This window comes from Thermomyces lanuginosus (assembly GCF_041956635.1).
Source record: "Thermomyces lanuginosus strain ATCC 200065 unplaced genomic scaffold VTN49scaffold_22, whole genome shotgun sequence".
Lineage (NCBI taxonomy): Eukaryota > Fungi > Ascomycota > Eurotiomycetes > Eurotiales > Trichocomaceae > Thermomyces > Thermomyces lanuginosus.
In genome coordinates, this window is record NW_027192356.1 from 882,542 (window position 1) to 908,359 (window position 25,818).

Consider the following 25,818-nt stretch of genomic DNA (forward strand, 5'->3'; position numbering starts at 1 on the left):
GCTTTTTCCCTGTCTTCCTCCTCACCTCGTCTCTTCCTCCCTTGTGTTTGCTGTGACGACCCTCGAGAGTACCTCTCTGTCCACCTCCCTCAGCTCAGTCCTTCGCCGTGCGATCGCCGCCGCCCAGCCACCAATCGTATTGCGTGTTCCCCTGATCATCGCTTGGATTGTACGAGCCTACGGATCATCTCTCTGACCGAGGTCGGACGGGAGGGGGCTGAGCGAGGATCTAACAACGCGACCCTTACGAGGCTGTGTACCGAGACGCCGGAAACGTCAGCGCCAGGCCGCTGCGATTCTTCTGCCAGTTTTATACAGGTCGCCGTCCCGGCACCTCAGCATTCCTTGCTTCCTGTGAATTGACGGTTCGGTCGTTGCGACCGGCCACGAACAACGACTTCACCATGGGATCTCTGTCGATGCCGTCATGGAAGGACCGCCAACAAAGCCAGTTCGCCAAGGTGCAGGTGCCATGGCGCTCGTTCAAGCTCCTCATGCCCTATCGTATGCGACGGAAGCTGAGGTCGCGGTTACGGAGTCGGGTCTCCCCAACCTCGTCGATCGCGTCCCTGCAGACTTCCTTCTCTCCCAAGGACACCTTGCGGTCCTTGCAGTCGTATAGATGGAGCGTCTATGATTTTCAGTATCTGCTCTTAATGATCATCGGTATCTTCTCGCTGTCGATCATCGAGGCGAGCCCTTTGACCAAGACCGCATTGGCGTCGCTGCTCTTGACGTCTCTGCTCTTGCCCATCACGCGACAGTTTTTTCTTCCTTTCCTCCCCATCGCTGCGTGGCTGATCTTCTTCTACGCGTGCCAGTATGTGCTTATCCGGAGCTTTTGAGCTCTGTCCTCCCTTCCTTCGTGGCGGATCGACTGACCTAGGTAGATTCATCCCTCCTGATTGGCGCCCGGGCATTTGGGTTCGCTTGCTGCCTGCGCTGGAAAACATCCTGTACGGAGCAAACATTAGCAACATTCTGTCGGCCCATAAGAATGTCGTTCTCGACGTCCTCGCCTGGCTGCCCTACGGGATTTGCCATTACGGCGCACCCTTCGTCTGCTCGCTGATCATGTTCATCTTCGGCCCCCCTGGCACGGTGCCCGTCTTTGCGAAGACGTTTGGGTACATCAGCTTGACGGCAGTGGCTATTCAGCTGGTCCTGCCGTGCTCCCCTCCATGGTATGAGAATACGTATGGTCTTGCCCCCGCGGACTATTCCATCCCCGGAGATCCCGCTGGTCTGGCGCGCATTGACGAGCTGTTTGGCATTGACCTATACACTTCGGGCTTCCACGCGTCTCCCGTGGTTTTTGGGGCGTTCCCGTCGCTCCACGCGGCCGATTCCACGCTCGCTGCGCTGTTCATGAGCCATGTCTTCCCGAAATTGAAGCCGGTGTTTGTGACCTATACCCTTTGGATGTGGTGGGCAACCATGTACCTTTCCCATCATTATGCTGTCGATCTCGTCGGCGGTGGCATTCTGGCCTCCGTTGCATTCTACTTTGCCAAGGCTCGATTCCTGCCGCGAGTCCAGCCGGACAAGCAGTTTCGATGGGACTATGACTACGTCGAGATCGGCAATGCGCCAGACGGCTACGGCTATGATTTTCCTCATGCTGACGGCGATGGTGTTCATGACAGCGATGAGTGGACCGTGGGATCCTCATCGTCCGTTTCCTCCGGCTCGCTGAGCCCATTGAGCCCGACTGAGGATCATCGTCTCTGGGAAGGGGATGGCCATGGATCTGACCTTGAGGCTGGCCGATGATCCGTTTTCTTTTTTCCCTCCTGGTCCTCCATCAATCGACCTTTGCTAACGCCTACCGCGAACATTCGTCTCCAAACTCGATGCCGCCCTCCGTCGAGTTGCTTTGCATTGCGGTCGGTTATATGCATATTGGAGCCCTTCGATATTTTTTTTCTTCTCTTCGCATCCACCCTTTATTCATGCATACGGATTTTTAATAATTTTTTTTTTTTTTGGGGCTTCGATTCAATCACCGGGTTTGCATTGACGTTGCATCTTTACGACACGTCAGCTGTACATACATCGCTTTGCGGGGGCTTCTTGGACGCGGTTGTTTTATGACTTCGTTGATACCGAAGTCATCTTGCGATCTCCGTCGATAATATCTAATTCCGACGTCTAACTCTGGCTCGCCTCCGATTCGCTGGCAGAATCCGTCAGGCGCAGCTTAGAGGCGCTCGCTATGTACAAATGCACGGTCATCTCTTGATGACCATCTTGGCTTCTACCGTGTCGTTCGTTACGATATTTTACGCTGACTGGGTCAGAATGACCTGTTTGCTTTGTTGCTATATTTTTACGAATCATGCCAATCGCTTGCATTGGGCAAAAAAACAAAACTGGTGGATTCATGAACACACAAAGAAGGAGCAAAGGGAATATCACTCGCTCTGCATGTTATAGACACTCTGCTCGCTTTGCTTGGAGTTGTTTTTTTTTGGCCTGGGATGTCCGGATTCATAGAAAGGGGTGTCCACTCCTCCGGCTACTTTCCCGGAGGGCTTTCGTTGAATGTGATTGTTTCTGGATCGCAAAGTGTTTTGATTGTCGGAGAGAACAAGCTTGACGGAGACATGATCAGATGCCCTGCCCTCGGTCGAGGCGTGTGTACCTTGCTGTGAGGCAACGCTTCTTGTGATATTTTTACCCTTTATGATCAATACATATTAATGACTGAGTTTGCTGTACGAATGATTCAGTTATATATATATATGTCGAGTTCATTGTCTTCCTTCATAATCAACTACAGGTAGTTTGTTGCCATTCTCTGCGTGCAAGTTCAGCATGGGTATCTATCGTCAAGTCCTTGTCTTCTCAATGACTGCAATAGTCAAAAAATCTTGCATGTCCCTACAAATCGACGTGCATTTCATTTTCATCATTCCTCATTGCGGGTATCATGGCTCATCACTGGTACATTTGCTCCACTTCGTCCTCATGCCCATCCAATAATACTGACTGCTGTTGCTGTTGCCCTTCCGGACATCCTTGTCCAGCACCAACAGCTGCGTACTGCTGCTCTCCCCCTGTGATACCTGTCGCCGCAGGAATAGGATGATCGAACCCACCGGGGCCCATCGACGCCACGCCTTCCTTGAGATACAGAACAAACCGATACGCAGAGTTGCCGTTTAGATAGTACCGATGTAGCCGCTTACTACGGAGGAAGCCTAGACGTTCGTAGAGCTTCATGGCGGCGGTGTTGGTGACTTCGGTTTCGAGGGCGATCTATTTGTTATTTTTTTTTTTTTTTTTCAATCATTAGCCGAGGGCTCTTCCTCAAATGATTTGGAAAGCGGGGAGGGTACCTCATCTGCATCACGCTCAATCATTGCATCGATCGCCATCCGCACCAACTTGGTCGCGATCCCCCGTCCACGATACTCCTCGCGTACGGCAAGCATTGCGATGTATCCTCTCAGTGGGCCGCCACGGTGACGTTCTAGCTTGGACACGACGACGCCGACGAGCTTGTTCTTCTCGTCGTCATCGTCATCCATAGCCATGAAGCAGAGATCGCCCCATTGGTACAAAAAATAGCGGTAGACGTAGATGCTGTATGGCTCGGACAGGTCCTTGGAGATCAACTGCCGCATGGCGGGCACGTATTCGTTCTCACGCGCGGGGTCATATCGGACATATCGCAACGAGTCCGCCTTTACATTTTGGGCGGTATTGTTGTTGCTGCTGTTCTCGTTGTCATTGTTGCTCTGGCTCATGCCGGGCTCTCGTAGAAGACTTGCAGAAGGAACATCGGAGAGAGAGAGAGAGAGAGAGCGAATTGAGGCTTTGATTGCGGCGGTCGGTCAGGTATGGCAGTCGGGCAGATCAGCCTAGCATGGTACGTTTATAATATATAGCCTCCGACTGCCGATAATAACCTTGGTTGAATTGACGAGCGTTGTCTTCATTACTCAAGCCTGCGTCTCAGGCACAAACGAGATCGATTGATAACAGTTATCATGTAAGATATTAGATATTTTCATTCGTTTTAGGTGAGGAAAAGTTATCATCTGTAACTTACTCTGCAAAGAGGTCAAATGACTGGATTGTCTCCTTGAGCTCATTCTTGGAATCGAGCCTCGATATTGAAGACTCCTCTGAACACACTGAGCAGTGGTATGTCTTGTCTTGCCTAGAATGAATCTGCCTGCCTGGGATAGCCGACTATTTAGCAGGATGATGGACCCAGAACCACCTCGATGATACGACCGTCTCGTCGCATGTGATTCAAAGCCCCAGACACGCAAAGACACTTTCGCTTCGGGTTGCCACAATCATCCCTGCTCCTTTTGATGAAAAATCCAGCTCGAATTTTTCTCGGTCGACCGTCTTTTGTGCGTTGTTATAGCGATACATCACGGCCCTCGCACACAAGATTAGATCCGCGAAGCTATGGAGTCGACTCTTCGCCAGCGTCACGCCAGGACGCGCACAGAAAACGAAAACAATGGCGCAAACGAAAATACGAGTCGGGATGATCATAAAGTAGACCAGATCGCGGCAACCTCGGCGGACGAGAAAAAGACCACAGAGGCTGAAAAGCCCAGCCAGAGTTGGTGGTGGACAAGATTTAGGCAGTACATGGCCAAACCGCGCGGCAAGCGACGGCATAGCTTCGTTTTCCTGCTCGGAGGGCTCTTTGGGGTGTTTGTTGCGCTGTTTTTCGCCAATCAGAACGAAGTGATCAACTTGGATGTGCTTGCGGACCTCAATTTGGACGCATTGATTGATGTGATGCCGCAAGGCTTCATTAGCGATGCTCTGGCTTTTACGGTATGGGTGTCTCCGCCTTGAATCCGTTGAAGGAATTATGAGTTGACGTTGGTTGAATAGCAACACGAGCGAGATACTGTTAGTTACGATTCGTTTGCAGTGGGCCTCCAGCTCCAGGCGCAAGGGATCAAGGCAAAGCATCCGGTCGTGATGGTTCCCGGTGTGATTTCGACGGGGCTCGAAAGCTGGGGCACAGACGACGAGTCGCGACAGTACTTTCGCAAGAGATTATGGGGCAGTTGGAGCATGATGCGGGCATTGGTGTTGGATAAAGCCGGGTGGAAGAATCACATTATGCTTGACAAGGAGACCGGGTTGGATCCGCCGAATATCAAGCTACGCGCCGCGCAGGGCTTCGATGCTACAGATTTCTTCATCACAGGGTACTGGATCTGGAACAAAATCTTGGAGAACCTGGCCACGATTGGGTACGATCCGACGAACGCACTGTCGGCGGCATATGACTGGCGGCTATCGTACCTCAATCTCGAGACGCGTGATCAGTACTTCACCCGGCTCAAGCAGCACATTGAGTTGATGGTGAAGGTGAAGAACGAGAAGGTGACGCTGATTTCACACAGCATGGGCTCGCAGGTGGTCTTGTACTTCTTCAAGTGGGTAGAGAATGAAAAATATGGAAATGGCGGCAAGGACTGGGTCAACCGGCACATAGCATCGTGGATCAACATCAGTGGCTGCATGCTGGGTGCGGTCAAGGGCCTGACGGCGGTGCTGTCCGGTGAGATGCGCGACACGGCACAGCTGAATGCCTTTGCGGTGTACGGCCTCGAGCGGTTCCTGTCTCGTGAAGAACGGGTCGACATCTTCCGCGCGATGCCGGGCATCTCCAGCATGCTGCCCAAGGGCGGCGACCTGGTCTGGGGCAACGCGACATGGGCGCCGGACGACCAACCGGGTCAGCTGGAGACCTACGGCAACTTACTCCGGTTCCGCGAGTCCAACTCTACATGGACCAAATCCAACCTCACGGTCGAAGGCAGCTTGACCTACCTCCTCGACCAGGCGGAAGACTGGTACCGTCACCAGGTGACGAGCAGCTACTCGCACGGCGTGGCGCACACACGGGCCGAGGTGGAAGCCAACGAGAACGACCCACGAAAATGGCTCAATCCGCTCGAGGTTCGTCTCCCGCTGGCTCCGGACATGAAGATTTACTGCTTCTACGGCGTCGGCAAGCCGACGGAGCGGGGGTACTTTTACCAAGAAGAGCGCGACCCGCATACCCGTCTCAACGTCTCCATCGACACGACGGTCACGGATTTTGTGTCGGGCGCAGATCACGGCGTCGTCATGGGCGAAGGCGACGGCACGGTCCCCTTGCTCAGCATGGGGTACATGTGCAGTCGCGGCTGGCGGTCCATCCGCCGATACAATCCGGCGGGCATCAAGATTACAACATACGAGATGCTGCACGAGCCGGATCGGTTTTCAGCTCGTGGGGGCCCCAATACCGCGGACCATGTGGATATTCTGGGGAGATCGTCGTTGAATGACTTGTTGTTGAGGGTTGCGGGCGGGCATGGCGATGAGATTGAGGATCATTATGTTTCGAGGATAAGGGAGTATTCGGAGAGGGTTAAGATCTATGATGATTGAATGTATTATACCCCGTAGATCAGTTGGATTAGCCATATAATTAATGACTTTAGGTAAACTTGTTTGTCTTGTCCAGTACAAGGTGATTAGATGTCATACACGAAAAGGTAGTCAACCCGCGCCATTCCGCACGTAGAACATCTGCGTCTCGAACCCTAATTTCATCAAGCAGCCAACTCGATATTCAGCCGACATTTTTTTTTTTTTGATCATTGCTTGGGTCAATTATTGGCCCTTTGAACTCTAACTGAAACCGCCAGAATAGCATTTCTCGTAACCCAATTGTAAACATCGGACTCGTTACATTCCAGAAGCCATGTCAATAAACACGTCCAAACTTAATGGTCATCACTTTTATCATCTTTTTATCACTGATTTTGATCCTCCCCAGTACCATCAGCAAGCACCTGAAACAACTTTACCAATCCCATCGCCGCACCCGCGGCAGTCCCTCCAACAAGCACCATCTGGAGGGCCCCATACAACCCCTGCCTCACATTCTGCCTCCCCTTCCAACCACAAACGTAGCAAGTCTTGACATACCCAAAGGCGAACAACGCCACCGCCATCGTCGCAATTGACCATTTCAACGCGTAAAACGCCTCATGTGGCCCGACGAAGAAGTACGGCAGCAAGGGTACAAACCCACCGAGGAAATAACCCAGCGCAATGGTGATGGCGCAGGTTAGGGCCCGTGAGCCCGAGGGTTCCGGGAGGGAATGGTGGAAGTTCATGAGGAAGGTGTGTAACCGTGGGGAGTCGGCTAGGTGCCGAGCAAGATCGGATACGACCTGCGGAGGGAGGTCGTAGGGCGCGAAGATATCAGCGATCATGGAGTCAGCGGCGGAGGGGTCGGTGGCGATTTGTCGGGTGGTTTTTTTGAGGGTGGCGCGGTAGGATTCTCTATTGGTACTCCGTTAGTAATGGATGGTTATCATGTTGTAGATCATGGGGGAAAAAAAAAAAAAGTACTCTTCGCTCTTTGCGCCGAGATATCCTCCCAATCCCATGGAAATCGCACCAGCAATCAGCTCGGCTAGTCCACCAAAGACCACGACTTTGGTGTCTTCTAATGTCGACAGGCCGGCAGTGAGGGCAAACGGCACTGTCAAGCCATCAGACAGCCCAATGATAGCATCCGACACGACACGAGCATCGACGAGTGCTGATCCCGTCTCGCGAGGTTCTTCCTGCGGGTTAAGACGCGTTCTGCTGTCATCCGAGGGAGTAGGTGACGTCGCCATTTCTACGTCGGTCTCGTTGTCGCTCATGGAGGACAGACGAGTGTACTTTTCATTTTCCGCGGTTGTTGAGCCATTGCCAATTGGCAAGTATTGCGCGAGAAGATTCTTGAGTGCGGAAAGAGACATATTGATTGTCAGCAAGGGCTCAGAGGTCTGACATTGGGCATTGAGGGAAGAGGGGGGAAGAGGATTCAGTTATTGTTTCGATGGAGGAGTTGAGCATGCCCTCTCCCTCGATGGCATGGTGTGCCACATCGCGGAGGGTCAATTCACCTTTCGGAACTACCTAGGTAGGTACACTTACAGTCCGGCTTTGACGGCAATCTTCTCTACCTACTATGTAGTTAGTGCCATCTCGCAGGCCCCAGTTTCGTAGGTTTGCCAAAGGTACAACCAACGACTAGTAGTTATTAACGAGGAGGAACTATGAAAAATGCTACCAAGAGTGACAATCAACAATGCACGTTGCCAAGAACGCCGCCGACGATTGGCTGCGTCGGTCGGAGCTAAGATAAGATTACCTAGGGCTAGGCAAAGTCTATTGCTTGACCGGTTCTAATCCCGAGCTTGCGGGGAACTCGACAAACCAGGGGGGTTGGATTCCTCCAATGGCGTCATGGATATTTCTCATCCGCGAACAAAAGTCCAACCATCGCGCTGCTGTTCTCCACGTGATTTGTTCTTGCAGGTGAGGGGATAAGCGAGTCATTCTGTGCGATCACTACCGGCGATGCTGAGATTGGACTTTGAGGGGTACATCCGCGGGATTGCGCGAATCACAGTGAGTGTCTTATATGACTTCCCTCTGTGCAGCCTCAGTGCAACCGAGGAAGTGCCGATGCTGCCGGTAAATTGGAGTGGTACCAAGTTAATGAGGAATTGTTGCTACGCCGCTTCGTTAAGAAGAGGGGTTCTTAGTTACTTTTGGCCAGCGAACAGACATTAAAAGGATACGCTAAGTCGGAAGTCGGTAGTCGGTGCGATTCAGCGGCAATTATACTGACTGAGAACCTCTTGGCGACAAAGTGCCCATGTCACACACTAAACAAATGTTCTTGGTGGGCTGTCTATTTCACGAATTCCAACTACCGGTTAACTCGAGTTGTACGAATGGTACGTCTCGGGGATGAAGAACGAGAACGAGCACATTCGCAGGCTATCCAAAAACGAGCATAATCATTGACCCGACAGCTCAAGGAGGGACAAGCCAGTGAGAATGAATATTATTTTGAAGAAGCCCGACTCAGGCATGAAGGCCGTGACAGTCTGAATACTGCTTTTCCATACTCCGTACAGGGAGCAATTATGTCTGATAAACCCGTGCTCCAATTCTCGCGGCGGATTGAATCAGAAAACCAAGGACGGAAATCACTCATCATGTCTGTCCGCAACCAGAAGGATCAGCTCAGAAGTTGCACAGGACGACCACGGCGTGGTAATAGATGCCCGATATCGGGTCGTACTCACTTCTTTTCCGAGTCCGCATTGAATCCAGGAGTAGGTGTTGACTTCCACAACCGACTTTTGTACGCTGGAAACGAACTGTGGTTCCAAATCTTGACCAGGACACTAGAGGTAGATGCCGTCAGCCTTGACTGCGAATGATCATTTGATATTTCCAACCACCTTTGGCTGAGGTCCTTGTAATCCTCGTCACTTAATTTTTGCACCCCCAGTGTTATCCCATCCCGGCTGAACGTGACGTTCTTTTTCTCCATTTCCGCCCTGGCCAGATCGCTCACCTCCTGGACGATCTTATACACTACAAGACCTATACCGCCCAGGACGGCAGCAAGGCCGAGGAGGATGAAGACCGGGATGAGACTGTTGGCCATGCCGATCGGCGACCGTATAGATATGAGCTGCGAGGGGATCGATGTGGACTGATCGGCAATGTGATCGAAGAGGATCACGTGGAGTAAAACTGACCTACTGAGATCTTGACACAAATGCTGGTGATCGCAGGATGAACATGGTTCTGTGATAAACTCCTTAGCAAAGAAACATTTTATTTAAAAGCAGTGCCTTCTCGGTTCAACCGGCATGTGCGAAAACAGGTCACGTCTGGATTCATCATCCCTTCTCTATTTCTGGTCTTGGGACCTCGCTTCGATCCCGATCTGGGCCGATGGATCGCCATTTTGGGGTGGGGCGATCCCGTTGTGGCGGACTCGTAAGCATGTGCCCATCTGTGGCTGGAGCAGCCAATCAGAACGCTCTTACGCAGAAGGGATGACGAAACCACCGTAAGCCAAGCAGATGACAACTTTCCTATTTGAGATGATTCCTCTCACGGCAAGAACGAGAAACAAACACAACTACAAATGCAGTGCACAGAGAACTTTTTTTTTTTCTTCTCTCTCACCTCACGCCCCCTGTCGTCCCTCTCGCTCTCACCAGTGAGAAGGGACACAGAGGGAGTGTGAGAGTGAGATCAATTTTTGGAGCCTCGTCCCCTTGGAGCAACCGCATGGTTGTTCAATCCCCCTGTTTCGGTGGGAACTGGCGGATCACAATTTGAACAATGAAGCCCACAACAGAGAGCCCGCCGAGAAGTGCCAAGGCCCAGTGAGCGTCCAGTCTTGCGTACACTGGCCGATGGTCAATTCCATTCCATGGAAGGGGGCAAGAAGACCGTTCTTACTGGGTTGCATGAAGAAGGGGAGGATTCCAGCGAGAACATTGCGGGCTAGGTCGCTGGCTGCAGCAGCACGTGGGCCTCGGACTCCATATACGCCGGCCAGGTACATCCTCACGGCCACCTGCTCCAAGTCAGTTCTGTCTTGAAAACCTCCCGTGCTTGGCGTACATTGATCATGTAGACTCCGGCTCCAATGAAGAACAAAGATGACGTGGCATTGAACCAATGGGTATGCTGTTGGAAGACCCATCCCAGCCACAGAATCCCGAAAGGTACACAGAAGCTTCCCACCATGGCATTGCTAAGGCGTTTCTTGGGCGAAGGAGGATGCAAATCTTCGCCTCTCTCCACCACTTCATCAAGGTGGACTCGCTCAAGAAACGTGATAAAACACAGCGCGGTGGCAATCCCAACCGGCACGCCAAGGAAGAGGTGCGATGTCTCCCACACATTGAACTCAAACGCGTTCATGAACGCTGTGGGAAGCAGCGTGGCGAGGCAGTACTGGAGCGAGAAGTTGTAGGCTATGTGCAAGGAGCTCAATGCCACAATCTTCTCAGTGAACAACATTTTCAGCGAACCGCTGACCCTTGCCATCAACAAGGCCTTGTGGCCACCGAATCCCTGGGTGGCCGGGTCCTCACGAATGGTCAGTTGCAGCCTTCTGGCTCGATTCCTCACAATAGCCTTGGCATGCGTCTCTTGGGTCGGAAGGGCGAAGATGTAAATAGGCGCCCCCGCGAAGAGCACTGACCACATCGTCCAGCGCCAATCCCTATAGATGGTCACAACAAGGCCGCCTGCCATGAAACCCAGAGCAATGGCAGTGAACATGACGGCACCGTACCCGGCGAGCATGTGACCGTGATAGAGTTCCGAGCAGAGATCGACGATCATGTCCGTTCCAGTAACCATTGGGGCCGAGCCCATGACCCCCGCGAGAAACCGGAAAACGGCGAGGGTCGCGATATTCGGCGCCCATCCCGCAGCCACTGTGAAGACCAGAAACAAGAGGGATGCCACGAGGTTGAGGTGCCTCCGTCCATATACCTCAATGATCGCCTCGGAAATCGGAGAGCCGATGGCCAGACCGAGAAAGTAGAGTGACATTGGAATGATGGCGATGGGAAACGACACGCCAAAGGACGCTTCAACGTACATCAGAGCTGGTGTGTACGTTGCGGAAGCGAATGAACTGCCACAGTGAGTCAGCGTGTCCTATTAGCATCAGGGGTTGCACCGGACTACTGACACAAGAGCACAGAGAAGAATGTATGCCACGGCATGGTATACCTTGACCCAAGGCCGCCAGTTGATTACATTGTCCCGATCATAGGGCCAGCCGGGGTGATTGACGTCGACGATAACCGCTCCGTTACGGGCCATGGTTTCAACTCCCTGGCGGTGGATTGCCTGCAGCTCCCAGGTCTCCCCTTGCTGCTCATTTCTCTGGTTGTGATCATCATCTCCGGCTTCGGGAAGAGAGGAGATTTGGGACTGGGCGTCGGCCGAGTCTGTGTTGGCATTGGACTCACGGCTGTTCCCATAGAATGAGAGTAGACGGGACAGCGACCCATAAGATGGCGCTGAGGTCAGGCGAACCCTTCTAGTGTTGGTCATTGTGTGTGGCTTTGCTAGGTTGACTGAGCGTATGGTTTACGATGGCAAGTGTTGCGAGAAAGTGGTCAACTGCGAAGCACGCCAGAGAGGAACGAGAGGGAAGATGTGCGTAAGAAGGAAATGTTGCACGGCGGAAAATGACAGAAGAAGAGGACACAAGTGCATGATCTGAGCCGTCTGTCAGCGCCGAGTCGCCGAGGCGATGTCGTGTTCCTGAGTGATTGAGGCGAACGCATTTCGGCGAACGAGGAAGGTGTCTCCTAGTTGCGTTACGATTGCTTTCCTTCTTCAACAGTGCCAAGTGCTGCTCAGGAGTTCACATTGCGAACTTGACAGCAGAAGCTACTTGTAGTTGCACGAGTATGCTAGTGTTGATGACAATTAACTCTTTATAAGAGGGATCAGAGGAGCTAGTAATACCGGTATTGCTGCAGATTTTCCGCCATACTGGAGAGGCAAGGTTCTCCCATGATCTGGATTTCTTAGTGCATGCAACAGAACTTCCAGTGGCAGCGTTTGCCGGCACGAATGAATCGTTCTGGGTCTCCTAGCAACATACAAAGAGTTTCAGGTGAGGGCTCTAACAAGTCACGTGCTAGACTAGGAGCCAGGATGATCGTCATAGCCGTCTTGGCATCGAGCTTATTTGGACTTCTTCCAAATCACCCCTGGAGGTAATTCCTCATAATTTGATATCTAAATACAGAATATCATAAGCTAGGCCTTCATTGGACTTTTGTAGACATTCATAATGTTGTGTTGTTGGTAGATTCCCCGAGTCATGCAGGGTACGGGTCCATCGTGAAGAACATCACTCATCTGCACGGATACGTCATGCTGAGTAAGAAGCTCTACAGAACAGAACGTCAGGTCAATCCATTGCAGAAAGATGGTATGATTGTCTCTTCGACATCATATTTCATATAAACCGTGTACTACAGACTCGACAGTATGCCTATCATTCCCATCATCCCCATCTGCTTCCAGTGTGGAACGAACCAGAACCCATGCAGATGCAAGGTTGTCGGCCCGACAGCGGGTGAGTCTGCCGAGTCATGATCACAAAGTTAGCAGCTGAAGGGATTTTTGAGGGTTCGTTGCCTGTATTCTTGCTGCTGTAAGCCCAATTTTCCTCACTTTGCTCGTGGAGTTTGGCTCTGATCAGGGGGCAGGTCGTCTGCTGGCCGGCTTCGATTTTCTGCGGCTGCTGGGCAACTAAGAAAGGTTCTGAGTATGTACTCCCATTGGCATTCAGAGTGAGAAGTTTTGAGTGTTATTTTGCCTCACTCTTGTCTCTCACCAGGAGATGGGATACTGACTTTGTTCAGCATGCTCGGCTATCCGGTGAAATTGAACGGCCAGATCACAGACACAATCCCTATATAACGAAGACGGTGGAATGACACTTAGGCGTCTGGAATAAGATTTCTCTTGTGATTACCTGACAGTCTGAATAAGACAATCCAGAGGGAGTGGAATTTATGTAGAGAGTTGTCTTGCAATATGAAACCTGAAGGTGTCTCTTGGACCAATCTCGTCTCTGTTCCTCTGAGGAGAAGTTGTGCGTGACTCTATTATGGAAAGGGAAATTTTTCCAGAATCGGAAATTTTCACAACAGACAATGCTAAGTCGTCAATAGGAAGACATGGCTGGAAGAACCCGTTCAATTGATTGATTCTACGTCGGAAATGGCCGTGGAAAATGCAGAATTTTCTCAGCTGACCCTGGAGATGAGAGACTTTTGTGATAAATCAAGCCCTCTCTTCTCCCAGCCGTTGGATTTTTGTCTTCTTATCTTCATATTCTGTCCTCTGCTTCATTCTCTAGTCTCACTATATTGCATCGTCCTGAATACTGTCGTTGCCTGCCTAATCTTCTCTGTATTGTCTCCTTTTGCTGCTTTATACTTCGTCAGATTCCATATATTTCAGGAAGATCTCAGTTGTCTATTTTTTTCAAGATGTCGGACAGCCCATACAGCAGCCCATCTCCTCTACCCTCTCCAGATTCTCTCCCCTCTCCAACCACTCCTACTGCTGAAACTTCCAGGACCATACCGACCATGGCGATAAACTCGGGCCAAGCGCCTAGGGGTAAGAGAAAACTTCCAAATCCACAAGAACAGGTAATTGCCGAAGCCAAGCAAAGACAATATTTTACTGTCCGAGAGGAGTTTGTGCGTAAATACCACAAATCCAAACATCCGGACTTTTGTCGCGCGGCCGAGTACCATGCTCATTTGATTCTGCACCAGAAGAAACAGTCTCAAGATTCCGAGAATGATGAAACAGATATTCTCGAGAACAATATCATTAACATCGACGAGAGTCTCGAGATCTACAAGTTCCAGTCCGTCCCCTGGTACAATTGGTATGGGTTCGAGGACTGGCCGCAGCCGACTCTGCTTCTCGAGGAGTTCACCCAGCAATATCGTGAGTACAAAGTCTGTCAAGAGCGCAAAAAACAACACAGGCTTGGCAGGTGTGTCTCTCCGGGAACCCCCGGGCAAAGAGCACATCAACACAACCTGGGCAACAGGCCATCTTACAACTCGCACCGGATCCGTAAGCCGGGTCAAAACAGCAAGCCCACAATCTGTGTCCGACCCATAGACGTCGTCGTCGTCACAGGCTCCTCTTCTCCTATTGTTGGTGTGTTCAATCCTCTTGCTTCGCCACCCTCTGCCTCTTCTCAGCAGCAGGACCATTCAAGTGGGATCACCCACCGCACCGACCTCCACGGCCGCCGTGGCAGATATAGATCCGTCAAAGCAGCCCGGGACGCCATCGCAAAGATCCACATCCGAAACCGCATCAAGGCAAACGAGGGAATCATCAAGGCCCTGAGCAAGGGTGGTCTTGCCGCAGCTTACAAGCTCAAGCAGCGTCTGCACCAGATTCCGTTTTTAGGTGATATCCTCGGTGATCAGTGTGTCGAGGTGAAGGCGTCAACGGCGAGTCGTCCCCGGACGTCGCCGACGCCATCGCAAAAGCCGCAACAACCGCAGAAGCAGCCGCCATCTCAGCAAAGAAATGGTGCTAATTCTTCATCAGTCACTCCTCCCGTGCCTACTCTCACTCCCACTCCTGCTGCTGCTGCTCCTCCTCCTGTCACAGCACCTAGACTTGTTCCCCAGATCATGACGAAAACAAGCGAACAGATCTGGGAAGAATTTGTGACAAAGTATGGCTACTCCGAGTCCATGATCCAGGAATGGCATGCTAAAAATGCCCATCTTGAGCAGGCGACAGAAATGCTGAATCGGTGGTATGAACATGTCTGGGGTGATTATGAGGGACAGATTTGAAAAACCAGATCTGTTTATCTCTCTTTCGATAATGTGTTGTGCAATAATTTGCAATTTTCTTTGACATCTTATTGATGAATTGAGGTCCGAGCATGTGTGCATCGTTTCATGTCTTTTATGTTGTTTCTGCTTTGTGTGGTGTTCAAGGAGCTAAAAGTCTGGTCTATATCTAGAGAGGATTCTAGTAGCTAAATCAATTTGAATTGATTCGATGATAAAAATGACAACATAATAACCGGGCATCCACGAGGCATGCGAGTCAACGAGACATGACACATCAAATCATAGCAGTCGTGGTATCTTGATAATTGTCTGCGAAACAAAGCAAAAGAAAAAAAAGAGAAAGCCAACCAACCAAACATCCAACATTACCACCATCTCCCTCGGTATCCAATGACTAAACCGCCCCTTGACAGACATGCAAACATAACATTCGTTCAAACTGCCTTGTCACTTAGTCAGAAACTTTTCCTTGAGTTTCGCAAAGAATCCACTCGTGCGGTTCTTTTTCTTCGTATCTTTGTCCACTGCGGCATTGTTCGTGCCCTCAGAGACCTTGGACGTTTCTCCCGAAACCACTCCCGTTGTCACGGTGGGTTCTGACGGCGGCTCTGCCTTTGCATTCTCACCAGGCGGTCTCTCTCCTGTCGGCGTTGTGGTGCCTGGCGAAACCGGAGCAGAGTCGACAGGTCTGCGGTTCTCCGGGACCGGCTCAGTGCCGGGAGCGGTAGCACTGGTGGCTGCCGTGGTCGTCGGCGCCGGTTCGCCGGCGGATTCGGCCACGGGAACTTTGCTTTGAAGTTCTGACTCAACCTGCGATTTCTCTGCGACTGCTTCACTGTTGGCCGCTGCGCCAGCGTCTTCATTCGCTTCCACGAGCGATTTCTTGACCACTTCGGGTACCTCGCTGGCAGCGGTGGTTGCCTCCACTCCAGCGTTTTCCGGTTCTACCTTGTTCCGCAGTTCCTCTTCAACTTGCTTCTTCTCTTCAACGGCCTGGGGATTGGCGGCAGCCTCTGGCTCCTCCTTGGCCTCCGTTAGAGATTCCTTAACCACGTCGGGCACCTGCTCAGCGGCGACTTCCCCTCCCGTCTGCGTCTTGGACGATTCTAGTGGCACTTGTCCAGCAAGAGCAGCTGTAGTCGAGGTGGGCGCAGCAGACATGATTGTGACCCCGGGGGCCGCCGGCTTGATGGAATCGTCCCCACCAGGCGCCTCCGGAGCACTGCCGCCAGCTTCATAGCTCTCCTTGTCAGTCCGCGCTGTGGACTCGACCGTGTTCTCGTTGAATGTGCTGGGATCGGGCACGGGCTCACCCGGAGCCAACCGGATTGGATTACCTATCCCGCTTGACGCGGGGATAGGGTTGACTGAGATCTCCTTGTCGGCTTCGTTGGCAGGGGTTATCGGGAACCCACCAGGAATGTCCCCTTGCCTGGGCTCATCCACTGCAGCCGTCGATGCGGTGGCCTCACCGTTCGCATCAATGCCGTCTTTGGTCTCTTTGGGGACCTGCGCGGCAAGTTCGGCGGTAGTTGAATCAGGGTTGACACCAGACATGACGACAGCAGGTTTCTCTCCAGTTGAGGCAGTACCTTCGTCTTCAGTCTTGACAACCTTGGTGACTTGCTCGGGGAGCAGAACGTTGTTGATATTGTTTTGATTGTCAGTTTCCTCAGGTGCTTGGCTGTCGGTAACCCAGTTGCCGTCAACCACGAACTGCAGACAATATATTTAGCAACGAATTGCTAGGAACTGAGCTTGAAAGGTCCAAAGGAACTGAAAGTGCATGTTCTTCTCGCCGGAGACCGGCGGGGTGAGGATGTTTAATACGATGTTGGGTAAGGAACATGACGTCAGCAATGGGAATCTTCGGACAAGCTTTAGTCACCGCAAGATTGGACCCGAACAATTAGGTTATAGGACTGAATGCTATGGCTGGTCTTGAATTAAGAAACGGATGCAACTTACCTTGTAGTGGATCTTCTCGTTCGCGGACGGAAGCTGAACCTCCTTTTCGAATATGTCGCCCCTCTTTTCCAGCTTCACCGTCCTACCCCAGTTGTCAAAGGACCCAGTCACATAGACCTCCGTCGCCTCATGCGGCCTATTGTAAGTGGTTTAGTGGAGATTCCGAGAGGAATCAAATAGTTCTAAAGCACATTGAACGGAGGAAACCTACCATCGGAAGACATAGCTGGCCATGTTTGTTTTCACTATTAGCGATCTGATCTGTAGGTACTATGCAAATTACGACCGGTTGTCGAAGCGGGGATGTCGAAGGCAGACAATGAATCAGAGTGGGTGATGCGTATTCTTCACTTGGAGAGTCTGATAATGATCCTCCTCCGACACCGTGGCGAAAAAAGCCGTTGGCATCGAGCGGCGTCGATTGGTTCCGATTCAAAGAACACTGCTGAGGATCCTACGCAGTTTCATCCGATGCAAAGGCCGCCGACATTGATCTACCCCTCAACTGGCGAACGGGCCAAGAGAGTGCAATGGTATCACCTGACCTGCTTTGCCGATCGAGATTGCACGTTGGTTCAGTTGTTGGAGGCTGAAGGGGGTTCGAGCTGGCAGGACCATTGAAAGTTTAAAGCTGCAATAAGCCAGCGAATGACGCAGTTTTATGATACAGAAGAAGCAATTCGAAACGATCAGCTACCGTATCTGCAGGCTGACTTCTCGTCATGGTTGGCCTGCCTGCTCAACTGGTCGGGGGCTCTTACCTCATCGACTCCTTCTTTGTTCATGTGAACCAATGATGGACGCGGATCAGTGGATCCGTAGCCCCATTTCGGCAAGCCTGTCCTAACCAAGCTGAGTTAGTCCCGACAGAGCAGTTGCCGCTCCGTGGAAAGCAGACTTGTTCACCATTCTGCAAGTAACTCGACAAGGACCCTTATCTTTCTCAATCGGGTTAGGCTTATCGCCCTTGATCCGTGCATCTCCGTCATCTCCGTTAAGTAAGCAAGCACAGGCCATGAGGGGCGATAATTTCTGCAGGCGATAGATATCTGATGTAACGGCGATACACGTGACTTGGACCCTCAACCGACAGAGGGGGGACTTTCGTGGTGCTAAATGAGTGCGAGCATTATAATAATGATGATGATAACAATTCGTCCCGTAAAAGAAATCAAAGCAAATGGCAGTCCACCGGAGAAATACGAGGAACCACGAGTAGTCAGCCAGGCGCTTCGAACTTTTTGTAGAACACAGGCCGTCTCATCGTACCACTGCACCAGGAAGGACAGTGTACTCGTGAATCAATGATGGACTTGGAGATTTCTCCTAACTCGTTGATAATAGCTGCCCTTCATATGAGTCTCCTGTGAAAGCAAATAGCAACGAGCTAACCATCCACGAGGTATTTGTACTCTCGGCCAGCAAGTGTAGGTACGAGCACTAGATATGTCGTCTTTGGGGCTCAGCAGCCAAAGCACACTCGTACAGCGGAGCACGCGAGAAAGAAACGAGCTGCATGTAAATGGTATGACTTTATGTACCCAGTGCATGAACAAAACCTCCCTTCACACCTGATCTCGCAAGCTACTTCGCTCCACAATGCACTGATAATCTCCGAGATTGGTACCAGTAGTCAAGTCCTGTATCCCTTGTCGTCTGTACTCCGTACCCGCACACCGTCGACGAGAAGTCAGCACGTGATCAGCTTTGGACACGCAGTACTCCGCGCACAAAGCCTCCGGGGAATCGAGAGTCGATTGCGAGAACGCAGCTGCCTGCAGAGCTGAAAGAACTCATGTTTGCGTTTACAGAGGAGGGCTTGACGCCAACGGGATGGCCCAACCCTTCTAGAAGGCATCTCGAAGCAATCTCGACACGGAGAAAGCTTCCATGCGTTTTCGCTGTTTCTTGGCAACAGCCGATGATGTAAGCCCCCCGGCACACCCCCGAGTCAAGTCAACCAATGTTCAAGAGCCCACGAAACAGGGCCATTTGTGATGATCGACCTGAGCAAGGGCCAACTGGTTCCATGGTCTGGAGGGCGAGTCTTTTGCCTCTCGCTTGGTCGAGCCGCTGTCATGCAGTTTGGCGGGTTACTTGGCACAGCTATTTGACTGAATTCCCCGTGAACCCCCTCCCACCCCACCTTTCATTCTGGCCCCCGGCAGATCATCCAAGCCTCCCCCCGACAACCTCGCGGCGACTACTAGGCTCCGCGTCTTTCCACTCTTCGCCTGTCTTTCCTCCGCCGTCGCTGGCCCCTCACGCAACCGCTGGCCTAATTTCACAATCCCTAGCATCCTAGGAAGGGAAAGGCACAATTCCCCCGCCAACGTCATTCCACTTATACCTCTAGCCTCAAATCTTCGATCCGTGCTCCTCGGTTGATCGCAGCTCTGTGGGCAGCCCCGTCAGGTGATTGGACGGAGCTGGTCTCTGAGGCGACAGCATGGCCTCGAGCTCGTTTCCGAGAACGAATTTCTTTTCAAATTCTGGCGGAGGGGGACCATCACCGTTTGACAAGATATCCGAGGAAGATGAATACAACCCCACGTCGCCAACAAATCAGACGTCGGACAACACTCATCAGGGCTCGGGAGCGCTGCAATCTGGTAGAGGCTTGTTTTCGAGTAAAGGTGGATTCGGATCCGCAGTCGACGAGGGGGGAGAGTCGAATGACTTCCCGTCCGGTCCCGACGGGGGTTTGCCCAGCAACTATGCCCTGGGACGTCGGACGTCGGTGTCAGCAGAATCGCTCAACCCAACTTCCACGGGGTCGGATAATTGGACACCACCACGTCATCCAAAGACGGAGGAGCAACTCGCTCGGATAAAGAAGGCTGTGAGTAATAACTTCTTATTCTCGCACCTGGATGAGGAACACCTCAATACGGTGCTGGACGCCCTGGTCGAAAAGCCCATCCCGGCAAAGGATATCAAAGTCATCACGCAAGGAGACGCGGGCGACTACTTTTACATTGTGGAAGAGGGCAATTTTGGCATCTATATCCATCCATCTGGGTCGGCTCAACCTGGGCCCGATGGATTGGGCAACCTTGTTGCCCAGACGGGCCCTGGCGGCTCGTTTGGCGAGCTGGCGTTAATGTACAATGCGCCGCGTGCGGCGACTGTAGTATCCCTGGACCACAAGTCTACCCTCTGGGCCCTGGATCGAGTCACTTTTCGGCGGATCCTGATGGACTCTGCCTTTCAGCGGCGTCGCATGTACGAGGCCTTTTTGGAAGAAGTCCCTCTACTTTCTTCGTTGAAACCGTACGAGCGATCGAAGATTGCAGACGCGCTGGACACGATCAAGTACCCCGCAGGAGCTACCATTATTCGCGAAGGCGATCCTGGCGATGCCTTTTATCTTCTGGAAGCTGGCGAAGCCGAAGCTTTCAAGAGCGGCACAGATGGCCCCGTCAAGTCATACTCACGGGGGGATTACTTTGGTGAACTAGCTTTGCTAGACGACAAGCCGCGAGCGGCCAGCGTGATTGCAAAAACCGATGTCAAAGTGGCTCGACTGGGTCGAGACGGATTCAAGAGACTGCTTGGTCCTGTGGAAGAGATCATGCGGAGGACTGAATATGATGTCGACTTAACTTCGAAGACGGATGCCTCTTGACTTTTTTTTTTTTGGCCTGGTGCTTGTCATTCGCTCATACACTGTCTCCTGCAGGTCATGTTGGAAGTGAGATGTTAGTGTGTTACATGATTGTCCCTGTCAGCTGTCTTGTGATAGTTAATGGCTGTCGTATGAATGCTGGGAGTCAAAATTGGAGGATTTGGCAAGCATCTCCATTTCTGATGAGAGTGATGTGTATGTTTGTTGAACAGGGCAGATTTTTTTTTTCTCTGGGGAAGTGGAAGCAAACAATTCTCATCCAGCAATGTAGGATATTGTTTCCCATGCATCAATGGTAACATGAGTTCGATTCACTAACATAATTGGGTATATGTAGGCTTACAAACAGCACGGTCAAAGGAGAGCACATGAGAAGCAAGACAGGCAACTGGGAATCATCCATTCGTAGACGTTTTCCATTGTTTGCAAAAGAAAAAAAAAATTTCAACAGACCAAGACACGTTTATGATTCCAATGGCTTTTGTGCATAGACGCAGTGACTGCCAACCCCTTTTCGTCAGCAAGTACCATTACCTCACATCTTTTGACAGACACTTACACAATGGAGTACATGTGATAATTTAAGTTCTTCAAGTCTCGGCGCACCCCGTCCAGCAAGGTGTTGATGCGTTCCTTATCCCATTTAAGCACACGGGAGAACAACGCGAGTGAATAGGGCTCGATCGACTCCATCATCTGCAGGTTCATATACATCGCGAGCTCCTTCAGACGTGGGTCCTGCGGCCAAGGTGACAAGGGCACCTTCCGAGCGTCCTCGACCACGTTCACGAAGCCGGCATCCTTGACGAATCCGCGCAACTTCGGCGCAACGTTCATCTCCTTGCCGAACTTGATCGCGGCTTCGTTGAGCTTGACCTGGAATTCGTGGTAGGCCGAGGTCTCCGGTAACGTATTGTCATCGGTATGAGCCCAGGTTTCAAAGTCGGTCAGTTCAATCCATCCGCCGGGTTTCAGGAAGTCGTAGGCCTGTCGCATGAGTTTTGGCCAGTTCGCGATGCTGCCGGCCATACTTCGGATGTGGATGTAGTCGAATTTGTAACTGTAGGACCAATCCTCTTCTGCATCATCGATTTCGAATCGCAGGTTGGGCGGGATCCAAGATGGCTGGATGGACGAGAGATCCGTTGCGATCACGGATGCCTCTGGGTGCATGTCGGCAAAATCAATGGCCCAGAGGCCGGTGCCACACCCAATGTCTAATGCTCGCTCGATCTGCTGCGGAATGGGAGCCTGGTAAAGGTTCCCGCCGAATATTAACAGGTAGATGTGATGCTGCATATCCATTCGATCCTGCTCTGCCTCATCGTTGGGCAAGGGATAGGCACCAGCCCGGAATGCATGGTATCGTCGTCCGTTCTCATATCTATCACTACAATGAGCAACTCTGCAACCCTGGATAAGGAACTGGGAAGCTACTGACTGGTAGTTGAATATACTCTCTGTCAGTGATGCGGTCGAACTTTCCCTGCAGAGCCGGTCAGAGCGATTGTTCGTTTATCTACAACTTCAGATTTCATACCGGTCAAAGAAGGCAGAATCGGCGTCGTCTCTGTCAGTTGACCCCTGCTCCCGTATTATGATTTAGACGAGCTCCTCCGGAGCGATATTCCCGAATGCAAGTACCCACCTCTCCGTAGTTCGAATCGACGCTGATATGTTCGGCTATCGCCTCTGGAGGCAGACTCGGCCCACTGAACTGCGGGCGCGTCTCGCCGCCGGAGCCGATCTCTGCTGCATCGGGACGGTTACCAGGGTGAGCACGTGGCATGGATCTGTTGGTGTCCTTACGTTCGTTGGATGACATGTTCTTTGTTTTTTTTATCCGAGGTTGATTTGAGAGCGTTGCCAGGTCACAAAGATGGAGATCTCTCACACGGACTCTGTATGCGGGAGGGCGCGATGTCCCACTCTGTGACAGCTAGTAGCTTCTTATCCTTTGCGAAATTGCGATGCCTCTTTGAAAGAATTCGTCGGTGATGTCGCAGTCGGGTTTTTTATATTATAATAAATTCAGGCTGTTTTACACAGCCCAACAATCCTTCATCCAATCCTAGAAAAATGAGACCCCTTGGATTGGAACACCGGGAGTCTCCGAGTCTGCTGCGTTTTGACGTCTGCAAAAGAAATAACAGGGTTCAATTGAAAGTCCGTGCTGCATATTCTAGGCCGAAGCATGACGCTTTTTTTTGTGACATGGATGTAAGCAGGTTGAGTGCGTTTCCCTCTTCAGGGAATCTGTCTGTGGCTCTGAGATTTCAACCTCTCCCCCAGCCGTTTGAGTGGTCGAACTTTGGGGTGGATCTAATCTTGGGATTGTTCTCGCCGGGCTCAACCCCAGCTCCTGGGAAACGTCACTATGCTATGTCCGGAATGGCGCGGACGAATTTTTTTCCCTAACGCGAAATACCGCCTTGACAGTATGCGCCCTACAAATTACGATCAATTCTGAAGGGTTGACAGGAAACGATCTTGCAGCGGTCCGAGAGAAGGCTCGGTTGTGATATTGCCGTCCTGCATGATACCGGTGTCAAGGGTTGGAGTCATACTTCCCAACACGTCTGTATTGAAGCCAACTGTGCGCGCATCTCCTGAGCAGTTTTCACAGAGTTAAACCTTAAGTGACGCCCTAGTCGGGACGTCGGAGATTATGAGAGGGCCCTCTCACTCACCGTCTCGTCAAAGCGTCCAATCCAGACCCCCGGCTAAGAATTTGACAATTCTCCCTACCGCATTTCCGGGTGGCCGTCACCAGCCTCTAACCTCTAGCGTGGTCTTCTCGTGGCGTCCCAATTATTGGGTCTTAATCCACCCTCCTCACCTGCTCGTTCCTTCGTAGATTTCCCCTACCACAAGCGTTTCTGAATCGACCCATCCGACCCCCACGCGCTGAACCCTCAGCCGTCAAACCGTGACGATCCGACACATGAGATCATCATAAACTCGAGAGTCTAATCGGATCTGCGAGCATGTTGGGCGTTTCTTTGTATGATGGGCATGCATCATGGCTATGGATCTCAGCTGCAGTGCTCGTGTCGCTGCTGGTCCTCGTGCTACGACGTCTTGTCTTGAGCCCCTTGGCAGGGGTTCCCGGACCCAAAATTGCGGCGTTGACAGCCTGGTATGAGTTTTACTGGGACTGCCCTCGAAAGGGCCACTATATGTTCAAAATTGAGGAAATGCATCGTCAATATGGTCTGAGACCCTACCCTTTTCGTGCTTACCTTTCGGCCGCCATCGGTCGTATTTGGACGGACGGAAACTGACCGAATCGGCGGAATAGGCCCCATTGTTCGTATCAATCCTTGGGAGGTCCATATCAAAGACCCTGATTTCTGGGACGTGCTGTACACGAATAACAAGCTGGACAAAGATGTCTGGTATTATCGTTGTTTCGGCGACAACCGCGGTACGGTCGGCACGGGACCCTGGGAGTTACACCGGCGTCGCCGTGCGGCCATGGCCAAGTTCTTTTCCACAGCCAACGTAGCTCGACTCGAACCAATGGTCCTATCCCGAGTTAAAAAGTTGCTTGATCGCATCCAGGAGCATCGCAAGTCGGGCAAGCCTATTCCTATTTCGTGTGCCTTTCGGGCGTTTACGACAGATGTGATATCCGATTATGCTGCACCCCACAGTAGGGATTTTCTCAGCACGCCCGATTTCGAACTGGCCTTCACCCGGCAATTGCGCGACTTTTCGAATATTATGCTGTGGCACCGACACTTTCCCATTGTATTCCCTGTGTTCAATGCCATCCCTCGATGGTTGATTGAAAAGCTCGATCCGTCTGGGGCACAAAAGGCGGTGCTCGCTAACCTGGATGATATCCGAAAGCAGGCGACCACGGTCATTAGCACCAAGGGAAACCCTCCGGGCAAGTCTTCTCCCACCGTGCTCGATGCCATCTACAAGTCGGATTCTCTTGGACCTGAGGAAAAGACCTTACCTCGTTTCCTGGCAGAGACACAGGCTCTCTTGGGTGCGGGGACGGAAACAACAGGAAATGCTCTTTCTGTGTTCACATACCACGTCCTCGCCAATCCATCCATCTACCAGCGGCTGAAAGCTGAGCTGCGGGAGGCGGCCCAGAACTCCTCCTCCGAGCTCCTGGACACCAAGGTCCTGGACAAATTGCCTTACTTGCAGGCTTGTATCAAGGAAGTTCTTAGAGTTGCCATCGGCGTGGTCGGTCGCCTTCCTCGAGTGAACCGCCTAGCGCCCATTTCGTATACAGATCCCAATGGCAAGATGTACACTTTCCCACCCGGAACTGTTGTCTCCATGTCCATTCGTGATATGCACCTAGACGAGAACATCTTCCCCGACCCTCATGCGTTCAATCCCGATCGGTGGCTGTCCAGCAGCCCAGAACAATTGAAGCGCATGGAGAAGTCGTTTGTCCCGTTCAATCGCGGAATCCGTGCGTGTCTAGGACTTGAACTGGCTAAGGAAGAGATCCTCCTCGTGACGGGGAATCTTTTCCATCACTATGATCTGGAATTGTATGAGACCACTGAGCGTGATATCGCCGTGATGCATGAATTCTTCGCACCTTTTGGTCCAAGGGACAGCATGGGAGTGCAGGTAATCGCTCGATGAATTGTGATCATGGATTTTCGGAGGCAGCGGCTTGTTTCGAAGCCATAAGTACTATCATTCCTTCCTCATGGTTCCGAACACTTCCGCAGACTCCTTCTCTTTTGTTGGGGTGTAGGCCCTTTGTCTTTCATGCAGAAATAGCCTAAGTTATGATTCGTGCACGGGCAGGAGCTTATAATGGCATCCGCCGAGTTCTATTGGTTACCTAGCGAGTTCATTCATTATTGTTTGGACTGAAGCATCCGATCCATCTTTTGGGGCTGACAGCCATGAGGTATCAAACGGTTTCTTTGACAGGTGCACTCCGTACTCGTACAGCGAATGGTATTCATGCCGAACATCGAGTTCCTTTCGCAGCTG

The 25,818-nt window shown here is 51.7% G+C and overlaps 14 protein-coding genes across 14 annotated transcripts; 7 read left to right on the forward strand and 7 right to left on the reverse strand.

Moving 5' to 3' along the window:
• Positions 1-404: 404 nt before the first annotated feature.
• On the forward strand, positions 405-1,773 carry VTN49DRAFT_1262 (uncharacterized protein; the record flags this gene model as incomplete). Its single annotated transcript, XM_069408858.1, has 2 exons — positions 405-820; positions 891-1,773. 2 exons carry the CDS (start codon positions 405-407, stop codon positions 1,771-1,773), a joined length of 1,299 nt encoding a protein of 432 aa, XP_069270302.1.
• A 52-nt stretch (positions 1,774-1,825) lies between these two features.
• On the reverse strand, positions 1,826-2,340 carry VTN49DRAFT_1263 (uncharacterized protein; the record flags this gene model as incomplete). Its single annotated transcript, XM_069408859.1, has 3 exons — positions 1,826-1,874; positions 2,007-2,176; positions 2,230-2,340. The coding sequence occupies 3 exons, from the start codon at positions 2,338-2,340 to the stop codon at positions 1,826-1,828; spliced, it is 330 nt and encodes a 109-aa protein (XP_069270303.1).
• A 600-nt stretch (positions 2,341-2,940) lies between these two features.
• Positions 2,941-3,752, reverse strand: VTN49DRAFT_1264 (uncharacterized protein; the record flags this gene model as incomplete). The annotated part of the gene is made up of 2 exons (XM_069408860.1): positions 2,941-3,261; positions 3,342-3,752. 2 exons carry the CDS (start codon positions 3,750-3,752, stop codon positions 2,941-2,943), a joined length of 732 nt encoding a protein of 243 aa, XP_069270304.1.
• Positions 3,753-4,428: 676 nt separating this feature from the next.
• Positions 4,429-6,426, forward strand: VTN49DRAFT_1265 (uncharacterized protein; the record flags this gene model as incomplete). Its single annotated transcript, XM_069408861.1, has 2 exons — positions 4,429-4,809; positions 4,870-6,426. The coding sequence occupies 2 exons, from the start codon at positions 4,429-4,431 to the stop codon at positions 6,424-6,426; spliced, it is 1,938 nt and encodes a 645-aa protein (XP_069270305.1).
• Positions 6,427-6,794: 368 nt separating this feature from the next.
• Positions 6,795-7,796, reverse strand: VTN49DRAFT_1266 (uncharacterized protein; the record flags this gene model as incomplete). Its single annotated transcript, XM_069408862.1, has 2 exons — positions 6,795-7,329; positions 7,399-7,796. 2 exons carry the CDS (start codon positions 7,794-7,796, stop codon positions 6,795-6,797), a joined length of 933 nt encoding a protein of 310 aa, XP_069270306.1.
• Positions 7,797-9,133: 1,337 nt separating this feature from the next.
• VTN49DRAFT_1267 (uncharacterized protein) lies at positions 9,134-11,931 on the reverse strand (the record flags this gene model as incomplete). The annotated part of the gene is made up of 7 exons (XM_069408863.1): positions 9,134-9,239; positions 9,297-9,553; positions 9,604-9,648; positions 9,774-9,865; positions 10,261-10,432; positions 10,480-11,506; positions 11,564-11,931. 7 exons carry the CDS (start codon positions 11,929-11,931, stop codon positions 9,134-9,136), a joined length of 2,067 nt encoding a protein of 688 aa, XP_069270307.1.
• Positions 11,932-12,882: 951 nt separating this feature from the next.
• On the forward strand, positions 12,883-13,317 carry VTN49DRAFT_1268 (uncharacterized protein; the record flags this gene model as incomplete). The annotated part of the gene is made up of 4 exons (XM_069408864.1): positions 12,883-12,970; positions 13,023-13,048; positions 13,104-13,162; positions 13,260-13,317. The coding sequence occupies 4 exons, from the start codon at positions 12,883-12,885 to the stop codon at positions 13,315-13,317; spliced, it is 231 nt and encodes a 76-aa protein (XP_069270308.1).
• Positions 13,318-13,994: 677 nt separating this feature from the next.
• Positions 13,995-15,239, forward strand: VTN49DRAFT_1269 (uncharacterized protein; the record flags this gene model as incomplete). The annotated part of the gene is made up of 1 exon (XM_069408865.1): positions 13,995-15,239. One exon carries the CDS (start codon positions 13,995-13,997, stop codon positions 15,237-15,239), a length of 1,245 nt encoding a protein of 414 aa, XP_069270309.1.
• A 450-nt stretch (positions 15,240-15,689) lies between these two features.
• VTN49DRAFT_1270 (uncharacterized protein) lies at positions 15,690-17,444 on the reverse strand (the record flags this gene model as incomplete). Its single annotated transcript, XM_069408867.1, has 3 exons — positions 15,690-16,958; positions 17,211-17,346; positions 17,422-17,444. 3 exons carry the CDS (start codon positions 17,442-17,444, stop codon positions 15,690-15,692), a joined length of 1,428 nt encoding a protein of 475 aa, XP_069270310.1.
• Positions 17,445-17,513: 69 nt separating this feature from the next.
• Positions 17,514-17,831, forward strand: VTN49DRAFT_1271 (uncharacterized protein; the record flags this gene model as incomplete). Its single annotated transcript, XM_069408868.1, has 1 exon — positions 17,514-17,831. The coding sequence occupies one exon, from the start codon at positions 17,514-17,516 to the stop codon at positions 17,829-17,831; it is 318 nt and encodes a 105-aa protein (XP_069270311.1).
• Positions 17,832-19,659: 1,828 nt separating this feature from the next.
• VTN49DRAFT_1272 (uncharacterized protein) lies at positions 19,660-20,838 on the forward strand (the record flags this gene model as incomplete). The annotated part of the gene is made up of 1 exon (XM_069408869.1): positions 19,660-20,838. One exon carries the CDS (start codon positions 19,660-19,662, stop codon positions 20,836-20,838), a length of 1,179 nt encoding a protein of 392 aa, XP_069270312.1.
• A 74-nt stretch (positions 20,839-20,912) lies between these two features.
• On the reverse strand, positions 20,913-21,128 carry VTN49DRAFT_1273 (uncharacterized protein; the record flags this gene model as incomplete). Its single annotated transcript, XM_069408870.1, has 1 exon — positions 20,913-21,128. The coding sequence occupies one exon, from the start codon at positions 21,126-21,128 to the stop codon at positions 20,913-20,915; it is 216 nt and encodes a 71-aa protein (XP_069270313.1).
• A 173-nt stretch (positions 21,129-21,301) lies between these two features.
• On the reverse strand, positions 21,302-22,627 carry VTN49DRAFT_1274 (uncharacterized protein; the record flags this gene model as incomplete). Its single annotated transcript, XM_069408871.1, has 5 exons — positions 21,302-21,338; positions 21,398-22,222; positions 22,280-22,324; positions 22,379-22,422; positions 22,487-22,627. The coding sequence occupies 5 exons, from the start codon at positions 22,625-22,627 to the stop codon at positions 21,302-21,304; spliced, it is 1,092 nt and encodes a 363-aa protein (XP_069270314.1).
• A 1,198-nt stretch (positions 22,628-23,825) lies between these two features.
• VTN49DRAFT_1275 (uncharacterized protein) lies at positions 23,826-25,458 on the forward strand (the record flags this gene model as incomplete). The annotated part of the gene is made up of 2 exons (XM_069408872.1): positions 23,826-24,051; positions 24,140-25,458. The coding sequence occupies 2 exons, from the start codon at positions 23,826-23,828 to the stop codon at positions 25,456-25,458; spliced, it is 1,545 nt and encodes a 514-aa protein (XP_069270315.1).
• Positions 25,459-25,818: the final 360 nt, after the last annotated feature.